The 16,670-nt window shown below is 36.1% G+C and overlaps 1 protein-coding gene across 2 annotated transcripts in view; it reads right to left on the reverse strand.

The window, feature by feature from the left end:
• Positions 1-3,285: 3,285 nt before the first annotated feature.
• Positions 3,286-16,670, reverse strand: part of KLHL15 (kelch like family member 15) — a 43,587-nt gene continuing 30,202 nt past the window's right edge. For both annotated transcript variants that reach the window (XM_081278366.1, XM_081278367.1), the window contains exon 3: positions 3,286-8,624. In XM_081278366.1, coding sequence (XP_081134492.1) covers positions 7,515-8,624 — 1,110 coding nt within the window. In that variant the 3' untranslated portion in view covers positions 3,286-7,514. The remainder of the gene's footprint in view (positions 8,625-16,670) is intronic.

A 16,670-nucleotide genomic window follows, 5' to 3' on the forward strand; every position in this document is an offset into this window, starting at 1 on the left:
CTCCCTGGTGTACTCCATCAGTGACTACTGATGTCTTCTGTTGGTTTTAAAAAAACTGTCTTTACTTTTAAGCCTGGATCCCAGGGATCACCCCTCAATCAACAACTTTAATGGTCAATGATTAATCAGAAAGTATGCTTAAAGTACCTTGAGCCAGTAAAGTTTCCACCCTTTGCTGACAAATATGTGTGGCCTAGGGAATGCACCCAAAGCTTGAGCAGTTTCCAGAGCTATTCTAGCTTTTATTTTCTGTGTTTTCAAGGCTTTACATACCAAGACAAATAGTTTGGTAGGACTCTCTTTGGTCTCTTCTTGGGTGCACACAGCATTGCCTCCCAGCCCACCAGGGACAATGTTGGATCTTATCAAGGTCCATTCTGTCTCATTCCCAAAATCTTCCTATTCAATGGCTGGCTGCTTTGTCTGCCAGTCTATTGCTAGCCCAAATCCCAACTGAGATTTCAGACGATCTTCAATGAGGTTCTCCATGCTCTCTACAAATAAAGCCAGCCCCTTCCTATGATCATGTAGAATGACTCTTTTTTTCATGAGTGTTCATGATCATCTATATTCCATGAGAAAAAGAGCCCAGTGGTCAAATGTTTGGTTTACATTGAGCTAAACAAAATCAAAATGAACAAGACTTCTCAGAGCCTTCGATATGCTAAGGTGTGTTGAGATTCTCTAAGTGAAATGGTCTATAATGTGTCCCAAGATTATTGTGACCACTGAACATCCCCACCCTCTCAGAGCATTTCATGGAATTAAAGTTGTGCAAAACACCCTTTGGGGGCCTAGCATGCATGAGGCCCTGGGTTTAATTCCTAGTACTGGAAAAAAAAAACACCCTTTGGTCCGTTTTACTTGATGTTTTCAGCCTGAATCAGAATAGTGAGATGTTAAGGGAAGTATTTGTTTACAACTGTGATAGCTGTATGCATCAACCTTCCAGACACACAAGCAGTGGCAGTAGAAATGAATGGCAGGAAATTCCTCAGGGAGGTCAATTTTGGCAGACAATCAAGCTTTCTAATACAACTCCCTCTCCTCACCAGGTGCATTTTATTGGTAACCTTCCAAGTTTCTGAATTCTAGTTTTATTAAGGAGGATGACACCATGTGCCAGATATTAAGTCAGATTCTTGGAAGATAAAGATAAAAAGACACAGTATCTGCCCTCTGAGTACAGTTAAGGGTGGGAATGGAGAAGATAGTTATAATCAGAGAAAATGAGGTCCAGGTAAACACAGAAGCTATGGTAAGATCAAGAAGAGAAGACTTGATTTAGGCCTTGAGGCCCAGGCTGGTTCTTGAAAGTCAAGAAAAGGTGATCGAGGAGAGGAAGTGGAAGAGAGTGGGTACAAAAGCAGTGAGGTTTGAGAAAATATGGTCTTTTCAGGAACTCCACTTAGCTTGCATAGCTAGAGCATGGGGTTTAAGACTCAACAGGTACAAAGGGAGCAAAACATGAAAGGCCTTGTGTGGCACACTAGGGAGTTTGAATCTTATTATGGAAGTAGGAGATCAGAAAGAAAGCTCCAGTAGGAGTCTAGCAAGAACGAAGGTTGGCACTGTATCTCAGTGGTAGAGTGCCTGGGATCCACCCTCAGCACCACAAAAAAGAAAAAAGAAGAGAGGGCCTGAACTAGGAAAGTATGGGTGGAGAGAACAGAGGACAGGGCAGTTTAAGTTAAAGTAATAGAGCTGGGTGAACTAAGATGATGGGGTTAAGAGGGAGAGAGATAAAAAAAACTCCTAGGTTTCTGACTTAAATAAACATAGGCAATAATAGAGCCATAATAATACAGAGAATATAGAACAAGGGGCAAGTTTGAGGGGGAGAATAATGTATTCAGGATTGCACTTGTTCAGTTTGACATTCCATTGCACCATGTGAGAAATGTTCTGGAGATGGCTAGAAATATGGGCTGAGAAAAATCAGATTTGACAGGTATCAGAATAAAAGTTGAAGGTGAAGCTATAGGTGTGGGTGAGATTATGTATGGTGTAAGTGGAGAAGAGAGTAGAGATAAGAACCCTGGGAAACTGTGATTTCTCCCTCATCTAAATCCCTACAGCATTTCTCTTATTTATATGGAATCTGTCATATGCTACATAAACACTTTGCTCACTGTCTACTATGAACAAAGTATTGTGCTAGATATGAGGGTACAAGGAAGAATAAGAGGTCCTTACACCCAAGGAGACTATGATTTAGTCGTGAACAAAGAATTATACTCAACTATTAAGCAAAATGAACGAAATAAGAGCTACAAAAGTAATGAATATATAAGAGGTAATTAATTCAGTGGAAGAAAAGAGGTTTCAGGCATGGAGGGGAGTGCTTGAGTTGGGCTTTGCAAGATAAGTGGATTTTGACAGGCAGGGAAGGGGAAAATAAAAGGCAAGTATAATATGAAGCTGGAAATGAACACATATCACAAAATGGAGTGCAGGAAGTGATAGGGAGAAAGAAATCAGAAAGGTGGCCTGAGGCCAACATCTAGGTTCTTGGGGATTCACTGAGGTTTCTTAATCCATTCAAAAGGCACATACATGCCTGTGTATACCTCAAACCTCTGCCGATTCCCTAATTTCAGATATACCTTTGAGAACAATGAGTCAGCTGGGCACAGTGGTGCATGCCTGTAATCTCAGCGACTCAGGAGGCTGACGTAGGAGGATCACAAGTTCAAAGCCAGCCTCAGCAATTTGTCAAGGCCCTAGGTAACTTAGGGAGACCCTATCTCAAAAAAATAAATAGAAAGGGCTGGGGATGTGACTCAGTGGTAAACGCCTCCCCCTGGGTTCAATCCCTGGTACCAAAAATAATAAGAAGAATAAGAATAAAGAATGAAGAATGAAGAATGAAGAATGAAGAAGAAGAAGAAGAAGAAGAAGAAGAAGAAGAAGAAGAAGAAGAAAGAAGAAAGAAGACGATGACGACGAAGACAAAAATACAGAAGGAAATATAAAAATCACCAAACTAAGGTTTGAGGCTTGAAAATGCTTTTTCTCAGTTCTATATTTCTATCCTACAAAAACTGCAAAACTCTGTTAGTGGAACTTTAATTACTTGGCTTCATTGTAAAATTTCCATTGCATATAAGAATATAAATAATTTCACTCTAATGCTCTCACTTAAATCTGTGGCTGAAAGCACTAGTAGAAATCATATTCTCATGGCATTTCCTTGGCATGTTGAAGGAAAACAGAATGTATACAGCTAATCAAGTCATTAGTGACTCTGAATGTGAAGGGCTATATAAAGATAGTAAATAATCAGAGATAAAGAAGTATATTTTAAAGATTAAAAATATTTTATTTAAACTTTTCTTCATAAACACTTTTAACATTTTTTTCAATTTAAAAACAGAATGGATAGCATAAACATGTTTGAATAGATTATATCCACGGCTTGGGAAAAAAATTACCTGACAAAAATGTAAAGGCTTTCAAAACAGGTATAAAAGGCAAACCTTAAATTATTCTAAGATTTTTATATTGGCCCTAGGATTATTTGACTACTGGCCCAAAATGTACCTAAAGGTCAAAATATTTTTCTATAGACAAAGGATGCCCAAGAGGTGTAGGGCACATACAAGTTAGGTAGAAAATAACCTCTCTGATCACCTGTCAGGAACATTCCTTCAGAAAGCAAACACCTAATCCTTACTGGTATACTGATTAATAAAATTTGTAATGTAGTTGTTCCCAAAGATGTAAAAAGAAAATTCAAGAATTTTGAAGGGGGAACAAAGTTGATGGCATTCTTTCAATGTTACTTGTGTAATATTGAAGTTATACTGGTATACTGAGAGGATATGATTTCCATGAATTTATCTATTCCAGTCTATGCCTATTGAATATTTGACTTTATAAACTCTCAATAAACTAATTTCTCAGTACTTTAATTTTAAGATAAATCTCTTTTTAGAAGATATTTATTCCCAAACCGACTCTAAATGCGATTGAACAAATGTATGATCTCTAGAAATGTTCAGAATACAAAAACAAAATCAAAAATGTATAGTAGGCAAACAAGAAAACTGGCACTAGCAGTTTTACTGCCATATAGCCCTCAATTATATCTAATTTACACTATTATCTATGCTGTTTTACTTCAGTCTAAAACTTTAAATTATGTATTCTCAAAAGAGCTAGTCTCTTATGAGATAGCTTATAAACTGAAATAACAATTTATATTATAAACTGAAATGTTATGACCTACACCCACATATACATATATAAAAATAGTCCCACTGAACGTTTGACATGTTTAGATTATGCAGCTCAAATAATTTGTTATAAAATATTTTAAAGCTTAGTTTCATGTAATTAAGACAAAACTTTCCATTTTTACCATTTCTCCCCACACAAATGTGCGTGTCCTTTACTATGACTCGAGCAGGCTTCCCAGAATGAGGTGTCCAAAGGTGCTGCTTTAGAAAAGATAAGTGAAGGGCTCAGTCAGTATTTCACAATTCGAGTAACACTCACACAGGGAGAATAATGAGGAGGACACAGAGAAAGCTGTCTCAAGAAGAGCTAATCTTTCTATTAATTACGCTTTGCTTTTTAAAAACCAGTAGCATTTCTTCTAATACAAAACCTTCAATGTGAGAATCTTGCATTTTATGAAAAGGCTGTAGTGCAAGGATTTTCTTTAAAATCAAAACTTAGAAGGTCAAAGACATGGAAGAGAATGAATGGTCCTAATTAAGATGTAATTAATTAAGATCAGCTATTTTTGTGAAATCTGGCATTTGAAAATGTAAAGTGAAAATAACACATATAAAGATCAGAACAGTTATACTGTAGAGTTTTCAAATCTCTTACCAATTTTTAAATGTCTATTTTGAGCATATACAATGTATATAAACAAAAACGGTTCCAAATGAAGCACACAAAAAATAAACTTGAAAAAATTCTATGAAAAATTTTTCCATAGTTTAGTATAACAAAAATAAATCTCTTGTAGCAATTAAACCATAAATTTAAAAGGGAATGTAAGTTAATCATGGACTCGGAATAACCTAAATTAGAACTACATATAAACAGAAGAGTTTTCTCATACATTCAGAACCCAAGCAATAGCAACTATTCTTAAAGCTCAAAACTGATTACAGCTAACATCAGGTCAGACATGACTTATATGAAGCTGAACCCAGAGTTAGTTCAAGTTAAGATTTCACGAATTTTATGAAACAAGAACTTTTGATATTGGCCTTCTATCTTTAAAATGGAAGACCAAGAATATTCAATGTTTGCTCAGACATTTCCTTAAACAGGGCTATGAAATCATATCTAAGCAATTAAAGAGAACCACCACTGGAGTATAAAGCCTTTGATATGGGTACCCTGTCTGATGGTTCTTTCTTGGTCTTTTCCAACAAAAGATATCAATGATGAGGAAAATAATGAAGACGTTATTTTCTTTAAAGCAAGAGACATACATACAAAATTTTTAACAAACTAATGTATTAGGAAAAAATTAATTGGCTAAACTAATTCCTAGTTTTCCAAAGTAAAATAATTAAAAATTAATTTTTAAATGTAGAAAAGACTTTTACCCACATTCCATGGGAAACTAAGATATCAAATTTTTAGAAAGTAAGTAAATAAAGGACCACTTAAAGAAAATTTAAGACTCATGTACAAAAGAACATTATTATTGAGTTCTGAAACCTACGCCAATGTCTTTCTTTTTCAAAAGCTACTTGTATACCTGACTGTTTTTTAAACCTCAAATGCCTCCAGATTTGAAGTCTTAAAATCAGGCTTTGTTTCATAGTACGTCTAATCAGAACTGCAAAAAAACAAAAACAAAAAACAGTCTTCACATTTCCACGACTTCACACTTCCATTTTATATTCAATGGTGGCAGCAGCAAAAAAAAAAAAAAAAAAAAAAAAAAAAAAAAAAAAAAAAAGTGAAACTAGAAAACTTATACAACAGCAGCCATATAGAAGGCATTGCAATATTGCACCAATATCCTAAGTTCTGGCAAGTTTTGCCAGTGTAGATCTAATCTGTATCAGATATAGACTACTCATGAGAAAATGGCATCAATTTGAATGATCCACTCCCAGGTTACTCTTGCCTAATTTTTGTCAACTATACTCTCTTCCTTCGCATTTCAAAAATTGAAAGGTGCAGCTAATGCTAAAACATTTATTATAAATGCTTTCAAACAGCTATTCTTGATCCATTATGAACTTTGTGGTTAATATCCTTCATGCTTGTAGCTTCCAGTAATTAAACAAAACCAAGGGTTGGCATCCCTAGTGCCACTGAATATTTTGAATGAAATAAACAGGTAGATATAACCAGTAATATTACTATTCTCTTTCTTGCCTCCAAGTCAAACTGAGCTCAAATTTTCTAAGCGTTGCTACCCTCCATTCAATAACAGATGCAGCAGCCTTAATGAATGTAAAGAATGGGAGTTGCACTTACTTTTAAGGGGCCTTTATTTAGGAGTCTGGTATTACCTAAATTCTCTTTAAAAGTGCTTGCACGCTGCAGGATCAGAGCTTGTCATATACCACTCCAATTCTCACTAAAAACAGGGCAACTTTAAACAGACTGCAAAGAAAAACATTTCAAAAAGAAAAGACATGTATCGATAAGGAACACTAATGTTTACTTTTGAAAATATAAAATGTTTTCATAAATCCATAAGTGTTTCAGGAATATAAGAGTTCAAATATTACTGAATCAATATGGACTGAAGATAGGCTAGTTTGATACCAAATGAGGACTCCAGTTATTTTAACTTTCTAGAAATGTTAATACATGAAAAGACATTACATCTAAAATTCAACAAGTATGGCGAACTGTGTGTGCAAGTGCACTAGCTTAAAAATATATAATCCTAACCACGCATAAAAGGGATGTGCCTTATATATTTATACCATGTATGCGAGTATGGATATGCTTTCACTAACACAATGCAGATAAGAGAAGGCAGCTTAGAAATAGTGTTCTGAATATAAAAAGTTAATTTTGTAGAAAATTTATAATTTTGCATTTTGAGCAAAAAGCCATGCAAAAAGGTCAAGAGTTTTGAACTTTTAAATAATAAAACCAAAACATATAACAGACTGAAATACACTGAAACTAATGTTCAAAAAGGTTTCAGATAGAGATAGGGACTGAAATCACATCCAGTGACACGTATCAGGTCTTCTCTTAGAAGATGCAGGACTTCTACGCTAACATCTGAAAGAAATGTTTAATGCAGAAAATCAACTTTCCAGATAAGTGGAGCATTCTACTGAACTGCTTCTGGAAGTAGTTTCAAGAGCTAGCGCTTAGAATTAACTTATTGCATGAGTTTGAGGCCACTGAAAAGAAAAAAAAAAGAATGCTAGCACAGAATGAAAAATTCTTACGATATTAGACCAATGGCTTTGATAGTAAAACTGGTGAGGTTTTTCTTTATGCTTTTTAATTAACTACTTTATCACAAACACTTTGTTTGCTTTTCTTTTAACGGGAGAAAGATGTCATTAGTTGCAACGTCTGACCTCATCCAGTACATAGTCCGGAAAATGCAGGTTGCATACTTGTAAACCATCCAGCTTGCAGGGCATCCTGGGGTATTCATCTTCCTTCCATTTGTTTTCATCCGGATCAAAAGTGAGAATGGAATCACTGTAATGACCATTATAACAAAGGCCTCCAAGAACCATTATTTGTTTGTCTAACACAGTCACACCATGGCCACTTCTACCAATTGGCATGGATGCCAAGATGGTCCACTGGTCAGTCTCTGGGTTGTACACTTCTGTGGAAGGGCAGCCCTGAGATTCGAAAGAGGCCCTCAAGATCACACAGACGCCACCGAAGACGTAGAGTTTGCCATTGTAAGAAATCATCTTGTGAAAACATCTTGCGTAATTCATCTTGCTCTTATTCTCCCAGCAGTTGGTGACTACTTGAGTTCTCCTGGTCCGCTGTTCTATGGTCCCTTCTTTACTGGGATCAAACACACACACTTGTTTAGAGGTGGAGGATGAGGTGATTCCTCCAGTGATAAACAACTTGTTATTGAGCACTGTCCCCTCATGTCCATATTTGTTTACTGGGTAAGGATCCACAAATTCCCACTTATCATTGGTGATGTCATATCTCTCTGTTGAATAAAAAGTCTCATCTCTGGTTCTTCCTGCCACAGCATAAATGAACTTCCCAATAACACCAACTGCAAATTCTGAACGTGGTACAGACATGTCTGCCATCCGCAGCCAAGAGTTTTGTCTTGGGTCATACCTGAACACTTTGGAAGAAGCATGGAATTCACCATCTGGGCCCAGTTCTTCCCCACCCAACAGGAAAACAAAGTTATTGATGATAGCAAGGCAGTCTGGACGTAGAGGTACTTGTGGGCCCTCCAGTTCCCACCAGACTCTTGGCTTTTTTAAGAGAAGTATTTTGCTGTTAACCATGCTATGTCCAATCATTCCACGGAATACTGTAGTTTGTGGTTTGGCAGAACGAATGCGGCTTGATTTCATATCTAGCAAAGGCTGCTGGTGAACGTTCTGAAAGTAATTCAGTGCTTGGTCAACTTCATAGCGCAGCTGTCGGGAATATCTATAAAATTCTGATGTTTTAACCTAAGAATACAAGTAAAACAATTTAGCCAGAAGAAAAAGTGGTAAACAAAATATCAAAGCTCACTAAAATGATCAAGATATTATTTTAGGCTCCTTTACTAAAGTTGTTTTTCTTGTTAATTTATATTTGTAATCATCTACATACATTATCAAGCTTTTAAAAGTAAGCAAGTTATTTTTAAGCATAAGCTATTTTCCAGGCAAAAGGCAATTCATAATAAAACGGTTTAGGCACCTATTGTAGGCCCTAGCTATGCGTAGGGGCTAGGAGGTCAAATATGGGCTTCATAGTACAGGAAATAATGTCTGAAGTTTTCTTAACTACAGGTAACACCAAAAAAAAAAAAAAAACAATAACCATGATTGAGTAATTTGAGAAATCATGCAAGTTAGTGCATGATTCCCAGTAGATTTTTGACACAAAGATTTGGTATGATAACAACAACTACAGTAGTAATTCAGTAGATAAGAATAGGTCTTGGGGCTGGGGTTGTGGCTCAGTGGTAGAGCACTCACCTAGCATATGTGAGGCTCTGGGTTTGATTCTCAGCACCACATAAAGATAAATAAATAAATGTATTGTGTCCATCTACAACTAAAAAATATTAGAAAAAAATAGGGGTTTTTTGCTTCTGGAGTTGGAATTACCTAGTGATGACGACTATCAAGATCTTATGATGAATTTTTAAGTGAATTGTGGGGAAGATATGAAAATAAGATGTGGCCTGTTTCCTCAAAGAATTTAGAATATATTTAGGAAAATGAAAACAAATACCAATTTACTAATACAGTGAGTCAATATAGGTATGACACTACACAACAAACCTGTGAATGAATGTTGCAGTACTTTATATAGATAGCATACCAAACTGGCCCCAAACATTCAAGGAGTACCTTGTGAAAGAGGTAGGAGGTTGGGACCAACAGAAAAATCACATATTGTAATATGACAAGGAGGTCAGAAGACACTAAATTTGTATACGAGAAATGAGATATTATAGAGATCAAATCTATAGATATCCATGACTGAAACAGGAATAGGTTGAAAAAGCAAGGATTTGAAGATGATTTGAGAATTCAGACTTGAGGTGATAGGCAGAGTAGTGATATCAATACAGGAAAACAGGAAAGATAAGCTGGTTTGAGATGCCAAGGAGGAAATGTCCAGGAAAATGTTGAAAATCTGGGATGACAGCACAGAAGGAGTCAAGACCAAGCACATGTATTTATGAGCTTTCTCTCCTATTTCCCCCTCCCTTCCCTTCCCTTCTCCTTTCTTCCTCTTCCTGTAATAAAGCCTTTCATTCTTTCCCCATCTAAGTCCAAACAAGTGTTTGAAATAAAGCACCACATTTAAGCATTTTTTAAAATATTTTTGTGGTTGTAGATGGACACAATGCCTTTATTTTTATTTATTTGTTTATTTTTAAATATTTATTTTTTAGTTGTAGTTGGACACAATACCTTTATTTTATTCATATATATTTTATGTGGTGCTGAGGATCGAACCCAGGGTCTCGCATGTGTAAGGCGAGTGCTCTACTGCTGAGCCACAACCTCAGCCCTATTTCTATTTATTTTTATGTGGTGCTGAGGATCAAACCCAGGGCCTCACACATGCTAGGCAAGCGCTCTACCACTGAGCCACAACCCCAGCCCACATTTACGCATTTTGATAAAGTATCCTTAATTGATTTCCTTTGTAATCTCAGCCATTTTATTTTATGAATTTAAGATTGTTACTTTAAGAAGAGATCTTTCCATGGGCTTTGCTTAACTAGCTCAAAAAAGGTTGAGAACCCCCTGCCTAACTATGTAAGACAGAAAACTAACACTATTATTGTACTGGGTGCTTACATGTGCACCTTGTATTAAATTATTTCTCCTGTGACAGAGTAATAACAATCCTTATTTTCCTGATAAGAAAACTGAAGCTTAGAATGCTAAATTACTTGACCAACTTGTTTATGTAACTAAAACTGGTAGAGCTAGATCTGAACCCTGAACCAGGATAATTTTACTCCAAACCTCATACAATTTTCAGTATGTTACAGCACAACTTCCATTATTCTTTAGAAAAATCTTTAAATGATACTCATTTATTAAAACACTTAACATGTTCAATGAATGAGCCTAATGACTCCTTTCAAAGAGAATATAATCTATTATTAACTGTTCTGAAGAAAAAGGAACATATGGATCACAATGATTAGGCATCCAAGCAAAATAACAACTGTGGAAGAAATCAGCAAATAATGAGCAACTGTAAATAAGCAATTTCAATAAGACAAATAATATAATAAAGGAAAAAGAGAAAGATCAGGCCTTATCCTTTACTACTTCTACTTCACATATAAAAAGTTAAAATGAAAACCAATGTTTTACTGGGCTTCAATCTCTTATGAGTAACAGTGGAAGCCAGGCACAGTGGTACATGCCTGTAATCGTAGTGACTCAAGAGATGGAGACAGGAGGATTTGGGGCTAGCCTCAGCAAATTAGCAAGATCCTACCTTAAAATAAAAAGGGCTAGGGATGAGGTAAAGTACCCCTGAGTTCAATCCCCAGTATCACAAAAGAAAAAAGAAACAATGGAATACTCCTCAGCCACTAAGGATAATGTCACTGATTATATATTAACACAGAATGATGTTTGCAGTATATTCAGTTTCTTTAAAAGTATGGTACTGGGCTGAGGATGTGGCTCAAGTGGTAGCGCGCTCGCCTGGCATGAGTGCGGCCCGGGTTCGATCCTCAGCACCACATACAAAGATGTTGTGTCCGCCAAAAACTAAACAATAAATATTAAAATTCTCTCTCTCTCTCTCTCCTCTCTCTCTCTCTCTCCTAAAAAATAATAAAATTCTCTCTCTCAAAAAAATGGTATTATCCTAATTAAATAAAATTTTATGTATGTTTGCTTATGTTAGCAGTGATTCTCTCTAGAATTTCACAAACATTTTTCACTCTTTGTTCTCCATGTATTATGTTTATGTTTATAAACAGAAAAAAAGTTCTTTTTTTGTTTTGAGGGGGCTAAGCATGCAAGGCAATCATTCTATACCAACTGAGCTATATCCCCAGCCCAAAAAAAGAGTTCTTGCCATTTAAAAATTGGGTCCAAAAGGCCTGGGAATATAACTCAGTGGTAAAGCACTTGCCTAGCATGTGCAATCCTTGGGTTTCATCCGCCACACCGAGAGAAAAAAAAGGGGGAAGGATTCTCCTAAAGCCATCAAAAAATATTTCATTAGTGAGAATGAGTATCTTTTCATATTTTCCTTTTCCATTAATTTCTTCTACGAATCATCTAACAAGTATGCCTTACCCATTTTTCTCACTGATTTGTAGGAGCTAAAAGTTAATATTCTAGAAATCATAAACCTCAAATTAAATATTTAAATGCCTACTGCATAGTCAGTGATCTAAGAGCTACACAGGTTTTCAAGTAACAGAATCTTATCCAGCATAGTAATTAAGTACTATGCCAAGCAACCCACTATGGTGACTAAAGCCATTTTTCCCCATCATCCCAGATGTGGAACACCTATAAAAACTTAAATTAAGCAATAAGATAGCACTTATGGTCACTTTGATATAAATATCATTACTTTTAGAATTATGTTCTTTTGAGAAAATTTATAGGCAAAGTATTATAGCATTTGAAAATATATAAGGGGATATATAAGCTCTAGATTATGGTTTCCAACCTCTTTTAATGCTCCTGTGTCAACTTTGTTGAAATAGTTGCAGAATCAAAAACTTTAGACTTAATGGGCTAAGAATTCAATTTGGGAAATTTCTTATTATGAAACAAGCTATGTGATCTTGGGCATTTAATTCAACATTCTTAAGCCTGTCTCTTCAGCCATTATTATTGGGATAATAACACCCATGCCTCCTAATCTTGTGATAGGAGATAGGTGAGATAGTCTTCATGGAGAGAATTTAGTATGGAATCTGTCATGTGGCATTATACAAAAAAAAAAATAATAACTGTTATTTGCTATTATTGCTGACCAAAGGACATCTCAGCTTAATCAATGCATCAAATAACATGCTTGTGGTTTGTATAAAAAATTAGTCCTTTCAGATAGTAAAGGAGAAGTGAGAGCAACTGTTACTTTGGACCTAATCCTCACTAGTAAAACCTACTTGCTAATGTGTAAGTAGAAGGAAGCTTTAGATAGAGCAGCCATGTTGTTTGGAGATCAAGAAAGGAAGGAGAAAGATGCACATATTGGATAGGCAGATTTCAAGTCTTTCAAAGGAAAATTAGGATCAATTCCAAGATCAGAAACTGTAAGAAAGCTCAAGAAGGATTGGAGGCTCTCAAAAGCATAATGCTGACTGCGTAATTGCAAAAATACACTGATGAGGGAAGAAAGGGGAAAGTAAAAAATCTGATGTGCTGCACAGAGAGCTTTCTGGAATTCAGATGTTAAAAAACCTCTTACAACAGATGGTAAAAACAGGAACATAAAATAAGCATTATAAAGAGTGAAATGGAGCTGTAAGGATACAGTGAACGATGCTGAAGCCTCAGGATGAACTGTGACTTTACAGAGTACTAGATATTGAATAAATGACATTTTAGAGGCTAAAGTCAAAAGACAACAGAGGAAAAAGTGAAGACCCCCACACACACACGCAGGGTGGCTAGTGTAATATTAACAGGCAAAGAAACAGCCTTACTCCTGTTTTATTTCCATTCTCAATTAAGAATGTCTTATTCTTTCCCATCTGAAGATCAAATACAATTACTGGGAAGAAACTTAAATCCAAGATGGTTGAGGGGAAAAAAGAAACACCAGCTAGTGATATACACCAGGTTCAAGTTATTTGATCTCACAAATACTGGCCTGGGATCCTGAGAGGCATTGCAGAGAGGGCTGCTTAATCACTTTCTGTAATCTGTGTGGAATCACGAAGAATGGACTAAAAGCCAGATTTCCCAACTACAGACTTGTTGGTCTGAGGTGGATCCTGGATTATTAAAAAAAAACAGCACTTAAATGGAAGAAAGTGCTACACACTAGGAAGCAATATCAACTCACTGGGTAATGCCAAAACCGACCCTATTTCCTGTTTAATTTTTGATTATGTGATAGCACTGATAGAGGGTAAGAGAGTCTATAACTTCAGCAAACTAATCAACAAGATCTAATCATAAAGAAGAGAAACACCAAGGAACTGTGAACCAACTGAAATTATAGCAATGATTATGTGTTAATGCATAATTGGGAGGTAAAATGAGGTGCTAGGAAAGACATATTTTCACCAGATGCTCCAGAGATCCATAAAGCTTTAACTGACCCTCCTAAATATGAACCAGCAGCATGATACAGCAGCCTTTGATGCTAATAAATTAATGGACTGAATTAAAAGTAAGAGACCATTCCACCTTCTTCATTCAGGTAAAAACCAGAACTATGACAGTGTTCAGTTTCATCAATACACTTCAAAGAAGACATGTACAAAGTGGACCACATCTAGAAGACAGTGAAGAGATCCAAAGGAAGAATGTTCAACTAGATGAGGAAGGTTTCAATTCAAGAGAAGACTCTGGACAAAGATGGCATCTGTTTTCAGGACCAAGTAGAAGTCAGGAGGAAGATTTTTGGTCAATATACAAACAAAAAAACTCTGAAATTAGAACTGTCAAGATAATGGATGGTCATGGCATTATTACTTTAAGAGTATAAAAACTGGGGCTGGGGATGTGGCTCAAGCGGTGGCGCGCTCGTCTGGCATGCATGCGGCCCGGGTTCGATCCTCAGCACCACATACCAACAAAGATGTTGTGTCCACCGAGAACTAAAAAATAAATATTAAAAATTCTCTCTCTCTCTCTCCCCCCTCTCTCTCACTCTCTCTTTAAAAAAAGAAAAAGAAAAAAAATTTTAAAAAAGAGTATAAAAACTGAGACTAATTCATGTTATCTATCATCACTTGAATGAACTCTGGTATATACTAAATATGATTGTTTTAAAAAATGAGGTTAATCCATATGCACCAACACAGATGTTCAAAATGTTAAATGAGAAAACTGCAGAATACCACATATAATATTCTCAAAAATTAAAAATGAACTGTTTTACACAGTTGGCAGCATATGTAGAGAAAAAATGTGTATGTATGTGTATAATATATAGTTGCCAATGAGCTCTTGGGAACTTGCCCTTTTTCAATTTTATGGGTCAATACTGGGTGTTTTTAAAAAAAGAAACAGGGGCCATATCCCTCTTTTGTAATCAGTAAAAAAAAAAAAAAAAGGTTACAGGGGGCTGGGGCTGTAGCTCAGAGGCAGAGTGCTTGCCTTGCATGTGTGAGGCACTGGGTTCAATCCTCAGCACACATAAACAAATAAAATAAAGGCATGCTGTCCATCTACAACTACAAAAAAAGATTTAAAAAAAAAAACGTTACAGGTACCTGCATAACCCCAATCAGGGACTACTAGCCTCCAGAGTCAGTAAGCCTTCTGCCACTGGAGGCAGTCCAGGGATGACCACCTATAAGGAGTGTTGGAGAGGAATTCCATGTTTCTCAGAGGACTAGGCTAGATGACCTGTCACATCAAACTGGTCCAGCTTAACTGCTCTTGGAGTCATTTTCTAGCCTTTCATCATACTCAATCTTCTGGTCCCTCTGTCCTCTCCCCCATTTATTCTATGATGTTCCTTTAAAACCAAGGTTCCAAGGAGTTTTTACAAGAGTCACTTCAAGGGGCTGGGGATGTGGCTCAAGTGGTAGCGCGCTCGCCTGGCATGCATGCAGCCCGGGTTCAATCCTCAGCACCACATACAAACAAAGATGTTGTATCCTCCGAAAACTAAAAAAATAAATAAATATTTGAAAAAAAAAAAAGAGTCATTTCAACTCTATGTTAAAATCCAAATCAAAGCTACGTTTCTTTATCCAGTTTATTCTGCCTCTAAGCTCCCATAATAGAAGTTGTGCCTTTTGAGATAGCTGATATTCCAACTAAAGAAGCTCTTATTTAGTTCCTTTTTCTCTCTGCCAAGGCTAGTTCTAGATATTCCTTGCCCTTTTCCCAAAGCTCCTTATTGTTGCAGTTTTCATCTAAAACCACGCAATACAGCAAATATAACCAATTTCTTCATTATAGAAATGGAATTAATGCCTCTGATAATCCTGGGCAAAATAATTACAGATATATACTCTGCTATAAAACAAAAAGCGCAGTGCAGAGACCTATGTGAATAGAATAATTTAAAACACATTAATTAAGGGAGCTATACAAAAAGAAATGTGTGGAATTTCACTGGCTATATGTCAAAATACACTCTATTGTCATGTTTATCTAAAAAGAACAAATTTTTTAAGTATTTATTTTTTAGCTTTAGGTGGACACAATATCTTTATTTTTATGTGGTGCTGAGGATCAAACCCAGTGTTTCACACATGCCAGGCGAGCGTGCTACTACTTAAGTCATATTCCCAGCCCCGAGAACAAATTTTTAATAATTAAAAAAAGCCTAAAAAAGAAAATTGTGGCTCATCTTTTCATGGAGAAGGAATTTCTCCCATCATTTATTCCACATGTATGTTTAACTATCTATATATCAGGTGTCCTCAAAAGAAAGATGTAGAAAGAATGACATTTCTTTCATGTTCTAAATTACTTTCCTCATTCTTTCATAGGAATAAAAAAGACGTCTTGTTTTAAAACTTAGAAATATTACCACTTTTCCTGCTTTGATACTTTAAAAATTGTATTATAAGACCGAATTCAGGAGGATTGCGAGTTCAAAGCCAACCTCAGTAAAAGTGAGGTGCTAAGCAACTCAGTGAAATCCTGACTTTAAATAAAATACAAAATAGGGCTGGGGATGTGGCTTAGTTGTCAAGTGCCTCTGAGTTCTATCCCTGGTACCAAAAAAAAATTGTATTATGAAAAGCATTTTGTCTTATTCTGAATATCAAATTTTAGAAAGCATTACCACTCAAAAACAGTGGTCTGTGGCAGGGCTGGGGTTTGTGGCTCAGTGGTAGAGCACTTGCGTAGTATATATGAGGCATA

Source organism: Spermophilus citellus, assembly GCF_964194105.1.
Source record: "Spermophilus citellus genome assembly, chromosome: X".
Taxonomy (NCBI): Eukaryota; Metazoa; Chordata; class Mammalia; order Rodentia; family Sciuridae; genus Spermophilus; species Spermophilus citellus.